Source organism: Herpailurus yagouaroundi, unplaced genomic scaffold (assembly GCF_014898765.1).
Source record: "Herpailurus yagouaroundi ecotype Mexico unplaced genomic scaffold, PumYag 140, whole genome shotgun sequence".
Classification (NCBI taxonomy): Eukaryota; Metazoa; Chordata; class Mammalia; order Carnivora; family Felidae; genus Herpailurus; species Herpailurus yagouaroundi.
This window is the reverse complement of record NW_024412395.1, coordinates 39,622,563-39,639,485: the sequence shown is the minus strand read 5'-3', so window position 1 is coordinate 39,639,485 and position 16,923 is coordinate 39,622,563. Positions and strand designations below refer to the sequence as shown.

The following is a 16,923-nucleotide window of genomic DNA, read 5'->3' as shown; positions in this document are numbered from 1 at the left end:
AAACTATTTCCATCACATCATGGTCACTCCATCTATGAATGAATGAAGAAAAGACAGCTATTAGCAATTGTGCTTTGATATATACACTAAAGGTGTATTAATGGCCTAGAAAACTTAAAAGTTAAGTAAAACTTTGGGGCTTTGTGGAAGTAGTCTTAATGAAATCAAGATAGAAACTAGCAAGTTTTCAAACTTATTATTTTTATTTTTTTTCTTTTAGATAGAGCACATGCGTGGGGGAAGGGGGTAGTGGGAGAGAGAGAGAGAGAGAGAGAGAGAGAGAGAGAGAGAGAGAGAGAATTTTAAGCAGGCTCCGTGCTCAGCCCCACATGGGGCTCCATAACCTGAGCCGAAATCAAGAGTCAGATGCTCAACTAACTGAGCCACCCAGGAGCTCCCCAAAGTAGCAAGTTTTCTATCTGCTTCCATGCCATGTGTTACCAGAAACTTTGACCTCTGAGGTTTATGAAAGAGTCTAAAAACATTCTTGTTCTCCATTTTGTATCTCCTAAGGACACCAGAGCATGCTAGATGTCTCTGTGCTATATAGCATGACATGTTTCAGGACCTCGAAGAAGCAGATGACAACAGGTTGTCCACTTCCCTGCCCCTACCTTATTTTCTGGGCTTGGTTTCTAAAGAGACAGCTGCATCAGAATAATGGAACCGGCCACCCTCTTCAGGGAAACTCATCTTTGGTGCTTTTGATTTCGGGCTTGACTGCAGTCATTCACGAAGAGAGAAATCTGGTGCTGCAGAGAACTGGGACCCTTGCTACCGTGTGTGTGTGTGTGTGTGTGTGTGTGTGCACGCGTGCAGAGAGTAAAGAGTTTCATTTTAAAGAGTTGGATATTCCTGGAGTCAATGATGTGGTGAAGAGGAGGATTCTTAGAAAAGAATGAACATTTAGAAGGTAGGCTTAAAAATGCAAGAGGAAACATCCGTTGCTCTCTGGGGTCAGCCTCCACCTCGTTAAAGATGGCTTCTGCCAAATAGGCTGCGGGGAAAGGAGCCTGAAGGTGGGGGAGGAGGGAGAATTGCCTCTCTAGGGACTACAAGATAAAACATTTGCAAGTGATATTTTGTGAATTATGTCGCCTAGTTGTATGCTTTTGTTTTTAATCTGGCTTTGTTTCCCTTTTTATTACATCTGAGCTTCAAGTGGAGTTTATTTAAATGCTCCTGTATCGACTCTAGTACTAGAAATGTAAGGAACGGTTGTGCTCCGCATTTGGGCCATAGTGTCACAGGGTGAGAACTTTCTTCTGCTTGCATCCCTCATGTCCTCACTCTCTGGGACCATGTGGTGGTAGCAGAATTGATTATTAGGTATCTATCCATCCAGTTCTTTCCCCACCTGACAATATTCTCTCCATTGAAATCACAGAAGGTATTAGACTTAATTTATTGAGCAAGATTCTGGCCTCCTTAAAATATCTTTAGCATCTTCTTTACAGTAACATTTAAAGTTTATCCATAACCCTCAGATTTCTCCCTAATCAGGTTGCTGTTCTTTGAAAGCCATTTAAGAAAAAGTTTTCTCTCCTCCCCACCCCCAAAAAATAAAGCTTAAAGGCAAAATATACAAATACCCAGCCACAGTGGTAGTCTGATAGAATTTTGTTCATTCCAAAATACAATGTATCAACCAAATCATGTATGATTTTATAACATTTCTTGAGTGGGAGGAATGGGCCAGAGATGGGATCCTTTTGTACAGGAAGGAAAGAAATAAGAGAGGCTGGAAATAATAAAGGCAAGCTGGGTTTACTTTACCTTTTTTCTTGGACTGAGGCATATTTACTTTCAAGTAGAGATAGGCAACAGATCCCGCTCTGAGTCCTTTTGCCCTGTGGGGAAAATGATAAGCTATGAGCCAACTTGGTTTCGAGTGATGGGCCAAGTACTGGGTGGTTTTTTCCCCAACCACAGCAGGGTGTCTTCAGAAGAATCTCACTCCCAGAAAATGCATACGTAGAGGTATCAGTGTATTTTACATTTCTACACAATAGATAAGGAGGAGAGAAGCACCAAGAAAATAACGTAACCCACTGTCCAAAATGTCATGGTTTGCTGCGCAAGTGAAAGTCCTGATGTAAGAGTCATCGCAAAGGAAGTAGGTGGGTTGTTAATGGCTTATGAACTTCTAAGAGCAGAGATACATTTAGGGGCCCTTATCACAAGACAGGTACCCAGCTGGCAGTAGAATAGTGAAAGCTATTGGGTCACATAGAAAATCTGACAGGAAATAATGGAGTTTGGATTTATTGAGACGACCCACCATCCTTCCCTTCCGTCTCATTCTTGCACCTCTGGAGCTTTGGACAGTCACGTCCCCCATCCTTGCTCTTTTCAGTTTTTTTCCTATTAGGTTCCATAAGAAGCCCTGATACCTGAGTTTATGGACAAGTGGCTTAGGCTGAGGGAATGGAAAGTGATTCTTTTTGATATGTGTACATATATGTTTAGGGCTTTTGTCATTTGCTATCTTTTTAAATTTTCTACATTTTATGTTTTCTATTTTGCTTGGAAAAACATGGAGAACCAAGCCCCTGCCAGACAAAGAAACAGGCAAATAAGAACAAACACAAATATGTGGTCCCTTTTACTTAGAAACAGGTCACTCATGCCAATCAGTATTTGTACATAAACTTCATTTATCATCCTAACAGAAAAGGTAAACAAAGATTCAGTATTTTTCAAAGAATTTTAGCAAAAATAGAACCAAACAATGTAACTTGTGATTTTTAAATTACATTTAGGTATTCTACTCTTTCCTTTCTCACCTAAGTGATTGAAAATATGTTCCTTGTGTTTGTCCAACGTTTTTGAAATTCAGAAAGACTCCACGCGATCTTGTCATTGCCAACGGTTCTCTGCCTGGGAACATACTATCCCTATTTTGTGACACTAACATTACCACCACTTTATATTTGTATAATAGTCTTAGAGGTACTTTTCCCATTTTATAGCTGAAGCGTATAGAAGGTGGTAAAGCTGTGGTTATGTAGGGCTTATAGGCAAAGTCCCAGTTTCTGATTGTAACTTTGGAAAGATTGATTTGCCTCAATCCTGGAAAAGTGAGACTAGAACCCCAGGTTTCAGGATCTCAGCTTGTTGTTCCTTTTGGGGCACCAACACCTGAAAACAATTATCCAGTTGGGGGGAATTTCCTACCTTATGAGTCCCTACCTCTCTATAAAAGCCTGCTGCTCAGGTCCCAAGCCCCCCCCCCTTGAAGCCTCAGGGAGGACGGAGAAAGCTACAGCTGACGTTCAGATGTAGCAGTTGGAGAGGCTCTAGCAGAATCATCCATTGTCCAGCGTCAGGGTGTTAATGGTGCAAAATGCACTGTCTGTGCTTCAGGGAGGGGTAGGGGCAGGGCATCTCTGAGGCCAGGTCTGTGGCAGGATGTGGCATGTGTCCCTGGCCACATAACTTCCAAGCCTGGCTCGTGGACTTTTCTAGAGAAGCCCATGAGCTACTTAACCATTCTTTCATAAGTTTAATTCCTGCTTAAACTTATTCAGGTAGGTTTCTTTGTTTGCAACTAAAAACTTTGACGGATGTATAGCTCAAGTTTCTTTTGCTGGGATGACTTAGCCCACAAGCCAGACTGTCTTTAAGGAACACTCTTAAGTGTTACTTATTCCTTCAACAAGTATTTACTGAGTGCTTATTATGCGCCAAGCTGATTTCAGATGTCAATGTTAGAACTGCTGTTGTTTGAAATGGCAATATGTGTTAGATAGCTTTCAGCGTTATGATCACCTCTGTGCTATTAAAGGATCCCTCTGGCTGAAGGGTCACAGGGATAGATTGGGGAAGAGTAAACCCCAAGGAAGTGAGACCAGTTAGGGGACTTTTTTGACATTTCAAATAAAAGAAGATGGTAGATCTGAAGTAGGGTGATGGCAGGGAAGTGGAAAGAAGCAAAAAAAAAAAAAAAATTGAGAGATTTTGTATGAGTTAGAATCCATAGAAACTATTGGTTAATTAGATGTAAAGGATGAGAAAGAAGGGAGAGATAAGGAAAAAAAAACAAAACAAGATATCTGGCTTGAGTGGTGACAATTAGTGAGATAAGTAAGATAGGGGGAGTGGTAGGATTGGGAAGCAGGTTCTGTTTTACACATGTCAGTTTTGACCACCTTTGGAGATGGCAGTAGGATATACAAATCTGGAGTTCATGAGCAAGATCAAGGCTAGAAACAGAGACTTGGGAGTCTTGAGCGTGTAACACAGAAATAAACAATGAAAAGGAAAGGATTAGGTCACCAAGGGAGAGTGTAGAGAAATGAGCCAGTCCAGCAGGTCGTCAGGTATGGTTCAAGGCCCCCCTGGGGGGTGCTCAAGACCATTTTGGGTGTTCACAAGGTGAACACTATGTCTATAGGTAATGCTAACATGTAACTTGTCTTTTCCAATATCATTCTGGCACAAAGGTACAATGGAATTTTCCAGAAGCTACAAGATGTGTAATGATGTCATCGCTTTGAAGGCTAATGGACTGTGTGCTTGTGTATGCCTGTGTTTTAATGTTTTAAGAATTTCTCAATTTAAATCTTTTTTTTTTTTTTTGCAGTTTACTTATTTTGAGAGAGAGAGAGAGAGAGAGAGAGAGAGAGAGAGAGAGAGAGAGAGAAAGCAATGAATGGGGGAAGGGCAGAGAGAGAGAGAGAGGAGAGAATGAGAATCTCAAGTAGGCTGCACACCAGTGCAGAGCCCCATGTGGAGCTCAAACCAAAGAACTGTGAGATCATGACCTGAGTCACCCAGGCACCCCTCAATTAAATTTCTAATATGATAAACGTTGATAGTTATAACCCACTTAAACATAAGCTCTTTGGGGTCCTCAAAATTTTTGAAGTGTAAAGGGATCATGATATCAAAACGTCTGAGAACCAGCAGGCTAGAAAATTCAGCCTTGATTCTATATGCAAGGGTGATCATTGAAGATTTGAGGGCAAGGGAAAACATAATCAGAGTCATGTTAATGAAAGTTATTCTGATGGCAGTCTTGACGATACATTATGATGGGGATAACATTAAGTTGTGGAGGCGATTTAGTTTGTAATTATAACAACTCAAGTATGAAGTATGAAGTTACTAGGGGCTTGAGCTGTGGAAATAACAGTGTGAATGACAGTGGACAACATGAAAGGAAAATAAATGTGATTTTATTGTTGATTGAATGTGGGCCACTATTGAAGGAGTGAAAGGAGTAAAAGATAACTGTGCTGGATCTATGTGTTTGGAAGAAAGGGCTTCTTTCTCCTACAATTTTAAGGAAAAATGATCCTTGACACCGGATGAAGATTCATGAAGTGAGCACTGTCTAAATAAAAATATGATGAAAGCCACATACATAATTCTAGGTTTCCTACTAGCTGCTATAAAAGGCAAAAGGGTCAACTTAATTTTAATAATATATTTTATGTAATCCCATATATTCAAAATATTATCATTTCAACACATAATTAATTTTAAAAATTGCTAAGATTTTTCAGGGGGAGGGGTATTAAGTCTTTAAGTTTAGTGAATATCTTACACTCACAGTACCTATGAGATCAGACTAGTCATATTTCAAGTACTCAAGAGCCACAAGTAGCTGGTTGGCTACCACCTTCAACACAGCAGCTTTAGACTACTCTTTTGCTTGAGTCAAGGTCATCAGAACGACCATGTTGATTTGGCTAGGGTTGAAATAACTGTGGTTTTTTTTTTTTAAATTACTCACTCAGGAATGGATGGATTTGTATGAATCCTATAACTCTCTCAACCTCCTTGTGACCTCACTGTGGAGGAGTATAATTACAGGTCCTTTCTAAGGTAATGAGCCAAGTAGTAGTGGCTTACTTACTTGGAACTGAATCTCTGACCTGCATTTTACAGAGTCCGTATTGAATGCAGCTAATTAGCCCAGCACACTGACATTGGTCAGTGGAAGGGAAAGCAGACAAAGTTTGAATTATGTGGAAAGACCATATTAATAGTATTAAAAGGACATGGAAAATCAAAGAAGGGGTGCAGCCATTCTGGGAGGTGGTAAAAACAGATAATGTAAGTACTTTAAAAATTTTAGCAGTGGCAGTTGAGTTAAGAAACTATGTTACGCCCCAGTATCATCCACAGTCATGCCATTATTTTTCTTCTTTATGAGTCCTGAGCTGTCCACATGAGGTAGATGCATTGAAGGTACAATACTATAGAACCTAAATAAAGGTCCTAAAACACATGACTGTTTCCATGGAATGAAATTAATGATCAAAAGGAGAAGGAGGAGAACAGAAGTGAAGTCAAGGGTCCCTAATATAAAGATTTCTGGGATTACTAGGTGAGATGAGTGGAAATGAATGTATCATATGCTCCTTTAGGGAGAATATAAGTTTAGGGAAGGAAAAATGCAGTAAAATGAGAACAGATTAGACCTTGATAGTATATAGCAAATTATCGTAGTATGCCTCCTCACCATATGCTCATTCCATGATAAGTTCATGTTCCAAGATGAAATGAAAAATTAAGATGCATGGCATTAGAGATTCTAGAAAGGATAACAAAAAAAGAAACATGTATGATAAAAAAAATCCCAAACAACCAGGCGCAACAGTCATTTTCAAAGTTCAGTTATTATATACATTTATTTGCCTTATTAATTTGGAATGTTATTCTGCAAATGTATCAAGTCTTTACAGTTTAAAGTCCCTATGCTTATTTCCCTTGCTTATATAAGAATTATTCACCCAAAGTCTATTTTGCTGGTGGGTTATGAACTTCTTGATTATTGCTGTTGTTTTCTTTTGATTATGAGAATCCAGGAGTCATGATGTAATGTTGCTATGGTAATGAATATGTACAAATAGATGATTAAGGAGGGGGGGGGAGATTAAGTCCTGAGAAACACATTTGCATGTAAATTCTTTCCAGTGGATAAAAAAAAAACCCTCACATGTGAATTTTTTTCTATTATGTACAAAAAATATAAAAGATGTGTTGTATCACATATTCAACAATGTGTTGTACTGCTTATGTTAAATGACAGGAGTCACTCAATATGTCCTGAAAAGCATTTTCTTAATAGTTCATACAAAAAGGTATTGGATTAAGAGTGGACTAATTTCCATAGGTGTGTGAATGTGTGTGTGTGTGTGTGTGTGTGTGTGTGTGTGTGTGTGTGCATGTGTCACAGAACTTTGTGCCAAGAATTCAAAAGATCCTGATTCCTTTATTGGCTGGCTATCTGTTGGCTGGCAAGGCATTAACAATTGTTTATTTCTTTAATACAGTGCTTAAGGCAAAGATGATGATCTTTGCCATTTGATGAGGAATCATTGACCAGTACTTGCAACAGAGATATAATGCAAGTTATACTTAATTAAAAATGTTAGGGGCCATATTAAAAAGTGGAAAGAGGGGCGCCTGGGTGGCGCAGTCGGTTAAGCGTCCGACTTCAGCCAGGTCACGATCTCGCGGTCCGTGAGTTCGAGCCCCGCGTCGGGCTCTGGGCTGATGGCTCAGAGCCTGGAGCCTGTTTCTGATTCTGTGTCTCCCTCTCTCTCTGCCCCTCCCCCGTTCATGCTCTGTCTCTCTCTGTCCCAAAAAAATAAATAAACGTTAAAAAAAAAATAAAAAAAAAAAATAAAAAAAAAATAAAAAGTGGAAAGAAATATGTGAAATTAATTTTAGTAATATATTTAACCCAATACCTCCAAAATATGATCATTTCAACATGATCATATAAAAATATGATATATTTTATATATAATATGATATATTTTTATAATAATGTAAAAATTATTAATGATATATTTTACATTCTATTTGGTACTAAGTCTTTGAAATCCAGCATGTATTTTATACTTAGAGCACATGTCAATTTGCACTAGACACATTTCAAGTGCTCACTCTCTACACCTGGCAAGTGGATACCATAGCAGACGATGCACTATTAGACTCACAGGACAGTGTTTCGTTTGTTTAGAATATTAAAGTCATTCAATATTAGACTTCTTGGCTAATACCCTCGCTTTTTTAGAAGATCAGAGCTTGCCAACATGCAAGAGACATGTATTCAAGAGACAAAACAAATATTGCAAGTAAATACCTGACAAGAGTGTAATGCCTGATGATTTACCAATGCTTTCCACATTCACTACTCTTTTTACATCTTGGCCACGGTTCCAAGAAACAGGGAGAGATGAAGTGCCATTTACTTTTGAGGAAGCAGGCCCAGACACTAAAACCTGTTCTTTCAGCTCCAAATCTCATGATCCAATGGTAGATCACAATCTATAGTTCAGTTATCAAATAGTGATCAAGCCAAATCAGCCAAAATATTATGTGCCCTAGCATTTTCTTGCCTTTTTTTTTAAAGCATCTGTTTTGTGGGTGTCTGGAAGGGCTCAGGCTTGTCCCACATCTCCATTTTTGTTTTGTTTTGTTTTGTTTTTTTGGATCCATAATAAAATTAGAACAAAATTTCTTTACGCTTAGGAATGTTTTGATTCATCCAAGGTGGTAATGGTGGGGGTGAGATCCTCAGGACTGTCACCAAATCCAACAAACATTGCACCCCCACTACTGTGATCTTTTGATGTGAAGTCAATTATATCCATTATTTCATCATAAGTCTTTCGTAGACCTCAGAAAGAACATACGTTATTTAGAGCTGAGGTGGGTGAGGAAGCACATAATATCTCCTACTCTAAAACAATTAATTTATATGACAATCGCTTTCCAAGGAGCCCCTTAACAGTAGCAATAACACCAGTATTTGCTTCTTGGCTTTTTGTGTTGTTCAGGTTAAAACAAACTCATCCACTTTAGCGTACAGGCTACATATATGAATTGAATTTTGGGCTAATTTTTATTAGCTGGTAATGTTACCCTTATATTTTCAATCACAGCCCACACGGGAAGCAAACCATTCGATAAAGCAGCGCCAGGAATTAAATCCAAACAAGTTTCCAATATATTACTTTAAATCATTCTTCACCTTCCCTTAATCCGTGGGTAGGATTCCCCTCCCCTGGCCCAGTATTTCCGCTGCAAGGTAGCTTCCAAAGATCATAGGAGGAGTCCTCTGCCTCTAAGCCTGCATGATGGTCATATCTCCCGGGCGCAGGTGGTCCAGCTTTGGTGGCCAGTCTTAGAGGGGAAGGTTACCTGAAACCTCAGGTAAGAGAGAAAGTTTAAGGCCTAACTATAGGTAGCTAAGGCAGTCAGGGAATTGGTTATTTCCAGGGCTGAACAGAGAGGGCGCCCTTCCACAGAAGCATGCACCGCCAGGACATGGTGGTGGGATGAGCCCCGCACGAATACCTGTGGTTGTCTCACGGCTCAGTCTAGTTAGAAAACCTTTAGGGCCCTGGACTACCAACGAATGTCTGGAGACCTGGACGGGTGGATCTCCTGTAGGAGACAGTAGAGAGACCACCAGGGAGCCACCGCTGCATGGTTTAAGTTTTCCCAAAGCCTCAGTCGGGCTCTCCCTCGTGTCCCAACGCCTTTCCCAGCTATCGGGTCCTGGGGGTTCCGCGCCACCCAACCGTTTTTCTAGCCCCCAGCTCTGGGCGGTCTCACTGCCTGGCGCTCTGGCGGCTTTTGCCCGCCTGGCCGGCCGCGCCAGGCCCCGGGCGGCTGCGAGAGGGCGCAGGGGGCGGAGGCGCAGCGGGGGCGGGCTCTGTCCCCCTCCACCCCCCTTGCAGCCTGCTGCCGGGGCCGGTGGCAGGAGCGCCGCGCACCGCCAGCCGCTTGGGGCGGGGGATGGGGGAGGTTGGAGAGGGGAGCGCCCGCATGGATTAGAGCCAACTGCGCTCTTCAAAAGGGTGCCGGGCTGTGCTTCCCTCCCGCGGCCCGGGAACTTCAAAGCGGCCCGCGCTGCCCGGACCGCCTAGCTCCGCTCTGGGACCTCGAAGCCCCGGAGCGGCCGCCTGGTGGCCATGACCCGAGCGCTGTGCGCGGCGCTCCGCCAGGCTCTCCTGCTGCTCACCACCGCCGCCGCGCTCTCGACAGGTACGACGGGCGCTCCTTCGCCCGCGCCCGTGAGGTGGGAGTCGGGGGGGTGGGGGTTGGGGCGGCCTGCAGGTGGGCACGCGGGTGGGCTAGAAGGTGCTGCGAGCACTTGGACTTCCCGGAGTGGGAAGCGCTGGAGTGGGAAGAGCCAGCTGGACTGAGGGGGCTCGGGATAGGGCGCAGCGTGGGCACCTCTGACGGCTGGTAACCATAGGGGTAGACAGGTGTGTTGGGGACGAAGCCGCCAGGAGGAGAGGAAAAAGCGACAGGGACGTGGGAGTATGGCTAGTAGGGGTGAGGTGGGTGACAAATTTGGGGGTAGTTTGCAGCGGAGGGAGTAGGAGAGCGTGTCTGTGGGTGTGCGGAGGGCTGGGAGTTGAGTGGCGCCAGGAGTTCCCCCGTATACGGGGGCTTCGGGAAAGCCCTGTACTGAGGTTAGGAGAGCTGAGCAAGGATTGTGGCATGGTGGTGGCGAAGCGGTGGGGAATGGTGGTGGCGATTCGGTCTGAGTTTTAGGAGGCGAGGGATATCTCAAAAGCCGCTGGTGCCAAGCGATGTAGGCGGGAGAGGGAGCTTAAATCTGCGTGGTTTGCAACGCACATTGCTTTCGAGGTACGATCTTTACTAAGAGTTGCCGGGGAAAAAAATTCTGGCAAGCGCCCCAGCGTTTTTAACAGGTCTCTGCCTTGATAGGCTAAATAGAGCCCTCGGCCCAAGCTAAAAACCAACGTTTCTTCTAATGTTTACTAGAAACTGGGGCAAATGCATCTTCGCTAAAATCCTAGTGTGCTGTGATGAAAAACCCTTTAACTCTAAAACTGTTTTCCTTATAACATTATCCTTGGTTGTGGAGACCAGCGGCAGATTCCTTGCTAACTCATTCTTCAAACATTTCAATCAGAGATTTAAGACATTTGCACACAAAAACCTGGTGTTTTTCCGTAGAGCTGTATTTTGTCCGAAGCTGATTCTGATGCATTTTTGTTTTCCTAGATGACAATCTGTTTGACATTAATAGCTGTACTCCAGGGTGGGTAGTTTTCCTTTTAGTGACATGTGCAGGGGAATGTTTTGAATAGTATGATTGCTGTCATGTGCAGATTTCGTGTTTCAGATGTCCTGAGAGAATCACTAAATACAATATTCAAATGAAAATTGATTATTGGAACTGATTAATTAATAATATATGAGGATTAAAGCATTTTAGTTATCTTTGGAAAAGCACAGCCTCTTAGGAGACACAGCCATCACTTAGAGACCGTCCAGGAAATGATGGGATAAAGTGAAATATTTGCATTCAGAGTTAGTAGATTCATCAATGGGAAGAAAACTGACAATGGGAAAGGCTTTATAAGAAATGATTGGAAACTTCACTAACTTGGAATACTCAAACTACTCTTGATAGATTTAATAGAATTTCCAAGAAATAAAAAAAAAGAGAAAGAAAGGAAGAAAGAAAGAAAGAAAGAAAGAAAGAAAGAAAGAAAGAAAGAAAAAAGCTTTCGACATATCAGTTTTGACTAGACACCTGTGAAATTGCCTCCACAGGCTGTCTGCACAACCCTTTTTATTTTAGGGAGCTAATAACTTTGCTGTAGACATTTTAAAAAATACTCAATTATTTTTTATCTAGCTTGAAAGGTATATTTTGTCATATGACAGAATCTTTAGAAAATTTCAGAGACCCTGGGCATACCAATATAGGAAAACATGCCATGCTATATTCTTTAAAAGGCATGGAGACTTTTGACATTGAAATGTACAAAAAAGAAAAAAAAATAGATCATTCAAATTTGACTTTTTCCTCAAAATCTGAAGGCTCAGAAAAATGCCTGATATGGAGATAATGTGTCAATATAGTAGGAAAGTACTTATCAAAATTGAAATTTTACACTGAACTTTTTCTGTGTAAAATGGAATCATTTTCAAGTCTCTTTTGAGAACTTTATCCTTCTTTGTGTCCCACAGAAACAATGTCTATTGCTGTCTACTTTTTTGAATATTAACTTTTAAACAGATCTTTGATGATTTGGTAGAGGGAGTCAGGTAGTATAATTATTTCATCTTTTTTTTAATGTTTATTTTTGAGAGAGTGAGAGAGAGACAGACAGAGCATGAGCCGGGGAGGGGCAGAGAGAGAGGGAGACACAGAATCCGAAGCAGGCTCCAGGCTCGGAGCTGTCAGCACAGAGCCTGATGTGGAGCTCGATCTTGAGATTCCTCAAGATCATGACCTGAGCCAAAGTCAGACGTTTAACTGACTGAGCCACTCAGGCACCCCAATTTATCTCATCTTTTAAATTGTTTTCTCATGTGGTTACCTGCATCGTTTTTTTGTTTTTACCTAGTCACTTTTATAAATTACATTGTTCATCCTAAGGCTCATTTTTGCAGTACATGTCATTGTTGACATGTTATATGAGAGTTTGCTGTTGGCACTATGACATTGCTGGGTGACAGAAAACACCACCTTCCAAGTTGACTCTGCGGAGTGCCCGGCCTAGGACACTAGGATCTGAAGACGTTGATAAACCAATAACACCTTTTTACTTTGGTTGTTATTCCCCAGTATCTCTATCACCTGAGGCATGTCAGCATTAGCAGTGGGGTAGAAACCATTGCTCCTTGATGAGAATTTCAGAGGGTAACTGCTGGTTAAACTTAGAGAAAATATTTGTTGGTCTGGACTGATGAAACAATTAGGCTCCTCCAAGTTACTCTAGGTATTTAGTTTCTGAGTTCCTTGTTATTTGGTAAGAAAGACCTGACATGACTTCACATTTATCATGCGTACTAAACAAAGGATTGGGACGGAATATCCTGGGGTTCTGAAGTTTGAAGCTGTGATTGGGATAATAGATGGTTTTAGACATTGCCTTCTCTACTAATTTTATGAAATTCCTTGGTCTGCTGGTTGGGAAAGGATTATTAAGAGTTGGGTAAGCTAGATGTTGGTGCTATAAAAGTGAAAAGATAACCGTTTCATTTAATAACCTGGGGGAGGGGGTCAGTTAGGGAGATTTTTTTTTTTTTTTTTTTTTTTTTTTTGCTCTGTACATTTTAAGCTGTGCCCGAAGTGAAAGTGAAATCCTTGGGCTGGCTGAATGTGTAAATGCAAAAGACTTTTCCACCTTTGCCCTTCTTTCGGCAGGATCATTTCCTGGTTGGTTGACACACATGTGACAAGAGGCTTCTGGTTCCAAGGAAAAGACTTCTTTGGCTCAGGAGAATCTCTGTGCAGAAGTCCTCGGGGGCATACTTCTTCACTAACTGTAGTGCCTCAACCTGTTATCTAGCCTCACGTTTACAGAAGTTATCAAAGAGAGTTCCTTTGATTTGCTATCATCCTACAAAAATAAATGTAAGGTGTGAGAAAGGAATGGGGATTGACACCAAATGTTCGATCCAAGCAATGGAGGAATAGACCCTTAAGTGGGGTGGGGCCGGCTGAGCCCCCACCCTGGGCAGGGATGGAGTTGATTGGTGGCAGAGAGCTGGAGCTCGGTTTTGGCATATTGAGCTTAAAATGCCAAGTACACACTAACATGGAGATACAGCTGGTTTTTTGGGGTATGGGGTTCAGGGCACAATTCTAGGCTGAAGCTAAAAAACCAAGGGCCAAGGGTATTTATAGGTAGTTTTAAAAGACACATTACATAGAGTTGCAGATCTAGCAGAGCACAGAACACCCAATTAAATTGAATTTTAGAAGAACAACAAATAATTTTTGTATAATTATGACACAAGTATGACAGAGGACATACATATATTAAAAATTAATTGCTGTTTGGGGTGCCTGGGTGGCTCAGTCCATTAGGTGTCCTACTCTTGGTCTCAGCTCAAGTCATGATATCAAGGTTCGTGAGTTCGAGCCCTGCATTGGGGTCTGTGCTGACAGTGGAGGGCCCGCTTGGGATTCTCTCTCTCCCTCTCTCTCTGCCCCTCCCCCTCTCTCGAGCTCAAAATAAATGAATAAACTTTGAAAAAATTAATTGCCACTTCATTCTGATTTAACTGGGCGTTCTGTACTTTCACCTGGCAACCCAACATTAAAAAGAAATGTGGTGAGCTAAACGGCTTCTGCTACCTATATTCCCAGCCGTTAGATTAGAAAGGGAAGTATAGACCTCTTTTCTAGAACTTGTCTCTTACCACTTCTATTCCAGCTCTGCCACCATCCCTCTATGAATCTCCGAACGGTCACTTCCAGTGGTTTGCATGGCATGTCTCCACTGTTTCTCTGTGAACAGAGAGAGACAGCTTTTCCTAATCTTACAATCCTCATCTTTACACAAAAGGATTGTGAAAAAGTTAGAACTCTCTAGATGCCCTGGAAATGATTGTTGTGTGAAAGCAGTTGGTTTTGCCCACATTCATGGTCTTCTGAATGTTATTGTTATTTTCAGATGCATTTTTAGAGTAGTTGCTTTTTGAATAAGTGTTCCTATGTTTTTCTCTTTTAGGGGAAGTGCTTCCAAGCAGTAGCCAAGATACAGTTGTATTTTTCTTGGCCATACTTGCATCTCTCATTGTAAATAAGAGAAGGTTAAGGAGAGTGGAGAATGGACAGAATTGGAGCTAGGGAGGCGGTATGCCTCACAGGACCTGGTAATCTGAGGCAGATTGAGGTTTTAGAGCAGATTCCTAAAGGAGTCATTTGCAAGACCTTTGGGAAATGGGCAGGGATACATTAATATCACCTAGCGGCTGTTTAGTTTCTGCTATTAGCTAAGTCTTGACTTGCTACTAAATGATTAGTATTGGCTTCATTTTGAGATTTGTAGAAGAAAGTGATGTATAATGCACAACTCTATGCACGGATCGTTAATAAGCTCAAACGGATATGTTCACATGTATATAAAGAGTTTAACAAATAATAAAACAAGAGAGTTAATTTCCAAATGTAAATAGAAAACAGAACTAAACAGGAAAAAAAAGGAAAAATTCTAGCACAAAAAATGTACTATGTATTTTTCCTTATTTATATCTGGGAAGCCTCCTCTGAATTGTTTTGTTTTAAATTTGTAAATTTTCTATGTTTAAAATTTTCTATGTTTTAAATTTTCACAACTGATGGTCAGATCTCCAGTTTTATCCTTACATTGTTTAAGAAACTGAGATAATAAAGGGATATGTTCAGAAGTGATATAGAATTTCCATTTTTTCCTAAGGAGACGTGGGAATCCCCAAATACTGTCATGTCTTAGCCGTGCGTCTCTCCAGTCTAAGAGAGGTTACTAAGGGTGATATCCAGAAAAGGGAGGCAAAATAAAGCAAAGTAACTTTTTTGGTTACCCTCCCCAAATTGCATGGCAGAACTCTAATATACTCCTCTTTTCAGAACTTTTAACAATTCAACAACCTAAGGGTAAAGGACAGGGGAGTTGTGGTACATCAGAATCCTGGCCCCCGACAGTACGATCGAAAGGCTGTTGCGCCTACAAAGTGAGGCCATGTTGCCGGAGCGGAGGACCTCTGTCTCTATTACCTCACATTAATCCAGCCTTCATGGCACCTCTGATACATTTCAGGCAATAATGTCAGAGGCTGTTGCTCAGGGAGGAAAAGATGGAGGGTCTGTGCAGAGAGGTGGCTGGGTCTCTTATACTAGAAAGCACGTCCTGCCCTTCCCTCATTTATTACCTCTGTAGAAGACAGGACCTTGGTCATGAACCCTGTGCCTTTCATGTTCTTTGAAAGCTGGATCTCTAAAGCACGTGTGCCTTTTGGTTCTCTGGAATGGGGACAGTAAAACCGCTACTCCTCACACATAGGAATCCAGTGAAAAGTAAAAGGGAGGGAGGAGGTGAGTAGGAGTGTGAAACAGACATGAAGACTTTATTTCCATAGAAGCCAACACCCCATATCTGAGGAGATGCTCCCTTGCCTTATTGTGTGGCTTTTGAATTCACTTGCTGTGATTGGCCAACAAGGCTAACAAGGTTCTGCTCTGTCCTGATTCTTCATTTTCTCTCCTCTAGAATAACTTCCCTTTTCTGTTGTCCTCTTTTGTGTTTTAGAGTAGATATGTGAATATACTGTTTCTTTGGAACTGTTTTAAATTAATCCCCTCAAGAACTCATGGGTGAATCATTCAGTATGAGTCAAGAGTTTGGCTTATTATTTTTTTTAAACAATTTAAATTTGCCAGTGACTTAAGGATCCTAAATTAGATCAATCTACTTTTTCATTAAAGTTTTCACATCAAAAAAATGATTAGGATGCTTTAGTTTTGAAAGTGAGACACATATATTTTCTTCTAATTTGTTTTATCTTCCTTATCTCATGGTAAGGTAAAATGATAGACAAAGATGCCATATCTCTGTATATTGATTGATTTCTTTGTAAATTTTTTGTTTAACACTATTATTGACTGAAATAAGTACTCTGTGGTCAAAAATAGGATTAGAAATAAATCTAACCCAGGGGTGTTTGGGTGACTCAGTGAGTTAAGTGTCAGACTCTTGATTTTGGTTCAGTTCATGATCTCAGGTCAAGCTTGGAGCCTGCTTAGGATTCTCTCTCTGTCTCTCTCTCTCTCTCTCTCTCTCTCTGTCTGTCTCTCCCTCCCACTCTGCCCCTCCACAATTTGCATGCTTGTGCACACTCTCTCAAAAAAAGAAAAAATAAAGAAAGAAATCTAACCCATTATGGTCTGGACAATGATCATTTTAATGCAAAATGTGTAGTTTCATAAATACATGCTTATCTAAGAGATGTTAACTCAGAGGGTTGTAATCCAGATGAACACAGCTTTAAGAAACCAGATTGTTTTAAAACAGAGCCAAAATATATTAAAGAGTATTAACTCATCACATCTCATGATTTCATCTGATGACATTTTCCTGGCCTGCTCCCCTAAAAGTATGTTTATTTTTCTTCCTCCATTCCAATTGTTGCTCTTCAAGG

At 41.2% G+C, this 16,923-nt stretch overlaps 1 protein-coding gene across 3 annotated transcripts in view; it reads left to right on the top strand.

Moving 5' to 3' along the window:
* Positions 1-9,746: 9,746 nt before the first annotated feature.
* Positions 9,747-16,923, top strand: part of ACVR1C (activin A receptor type 1C) — a 76,880-nt gene continuing 69,703 nt past the window's right edge. Inside the window, exon 1 of one of the 3 annotated variants that reach the window (XM_040475135.1) lies at positions 9,747-10,014. In XM_040475135.1, the coding sequence (XP_040331069.1) occupies positions 9,942-10,014 (73 nt within the window). In that variant the 5' untranslated portion in view covers positions 9,747-9,941. The remainder of the gene's footprint in view (positions 10,015-16,923) is intronic. The other 2 variants (XM_040475134.1, XM_040475133.1) reach the window with 2 other exon arrangements.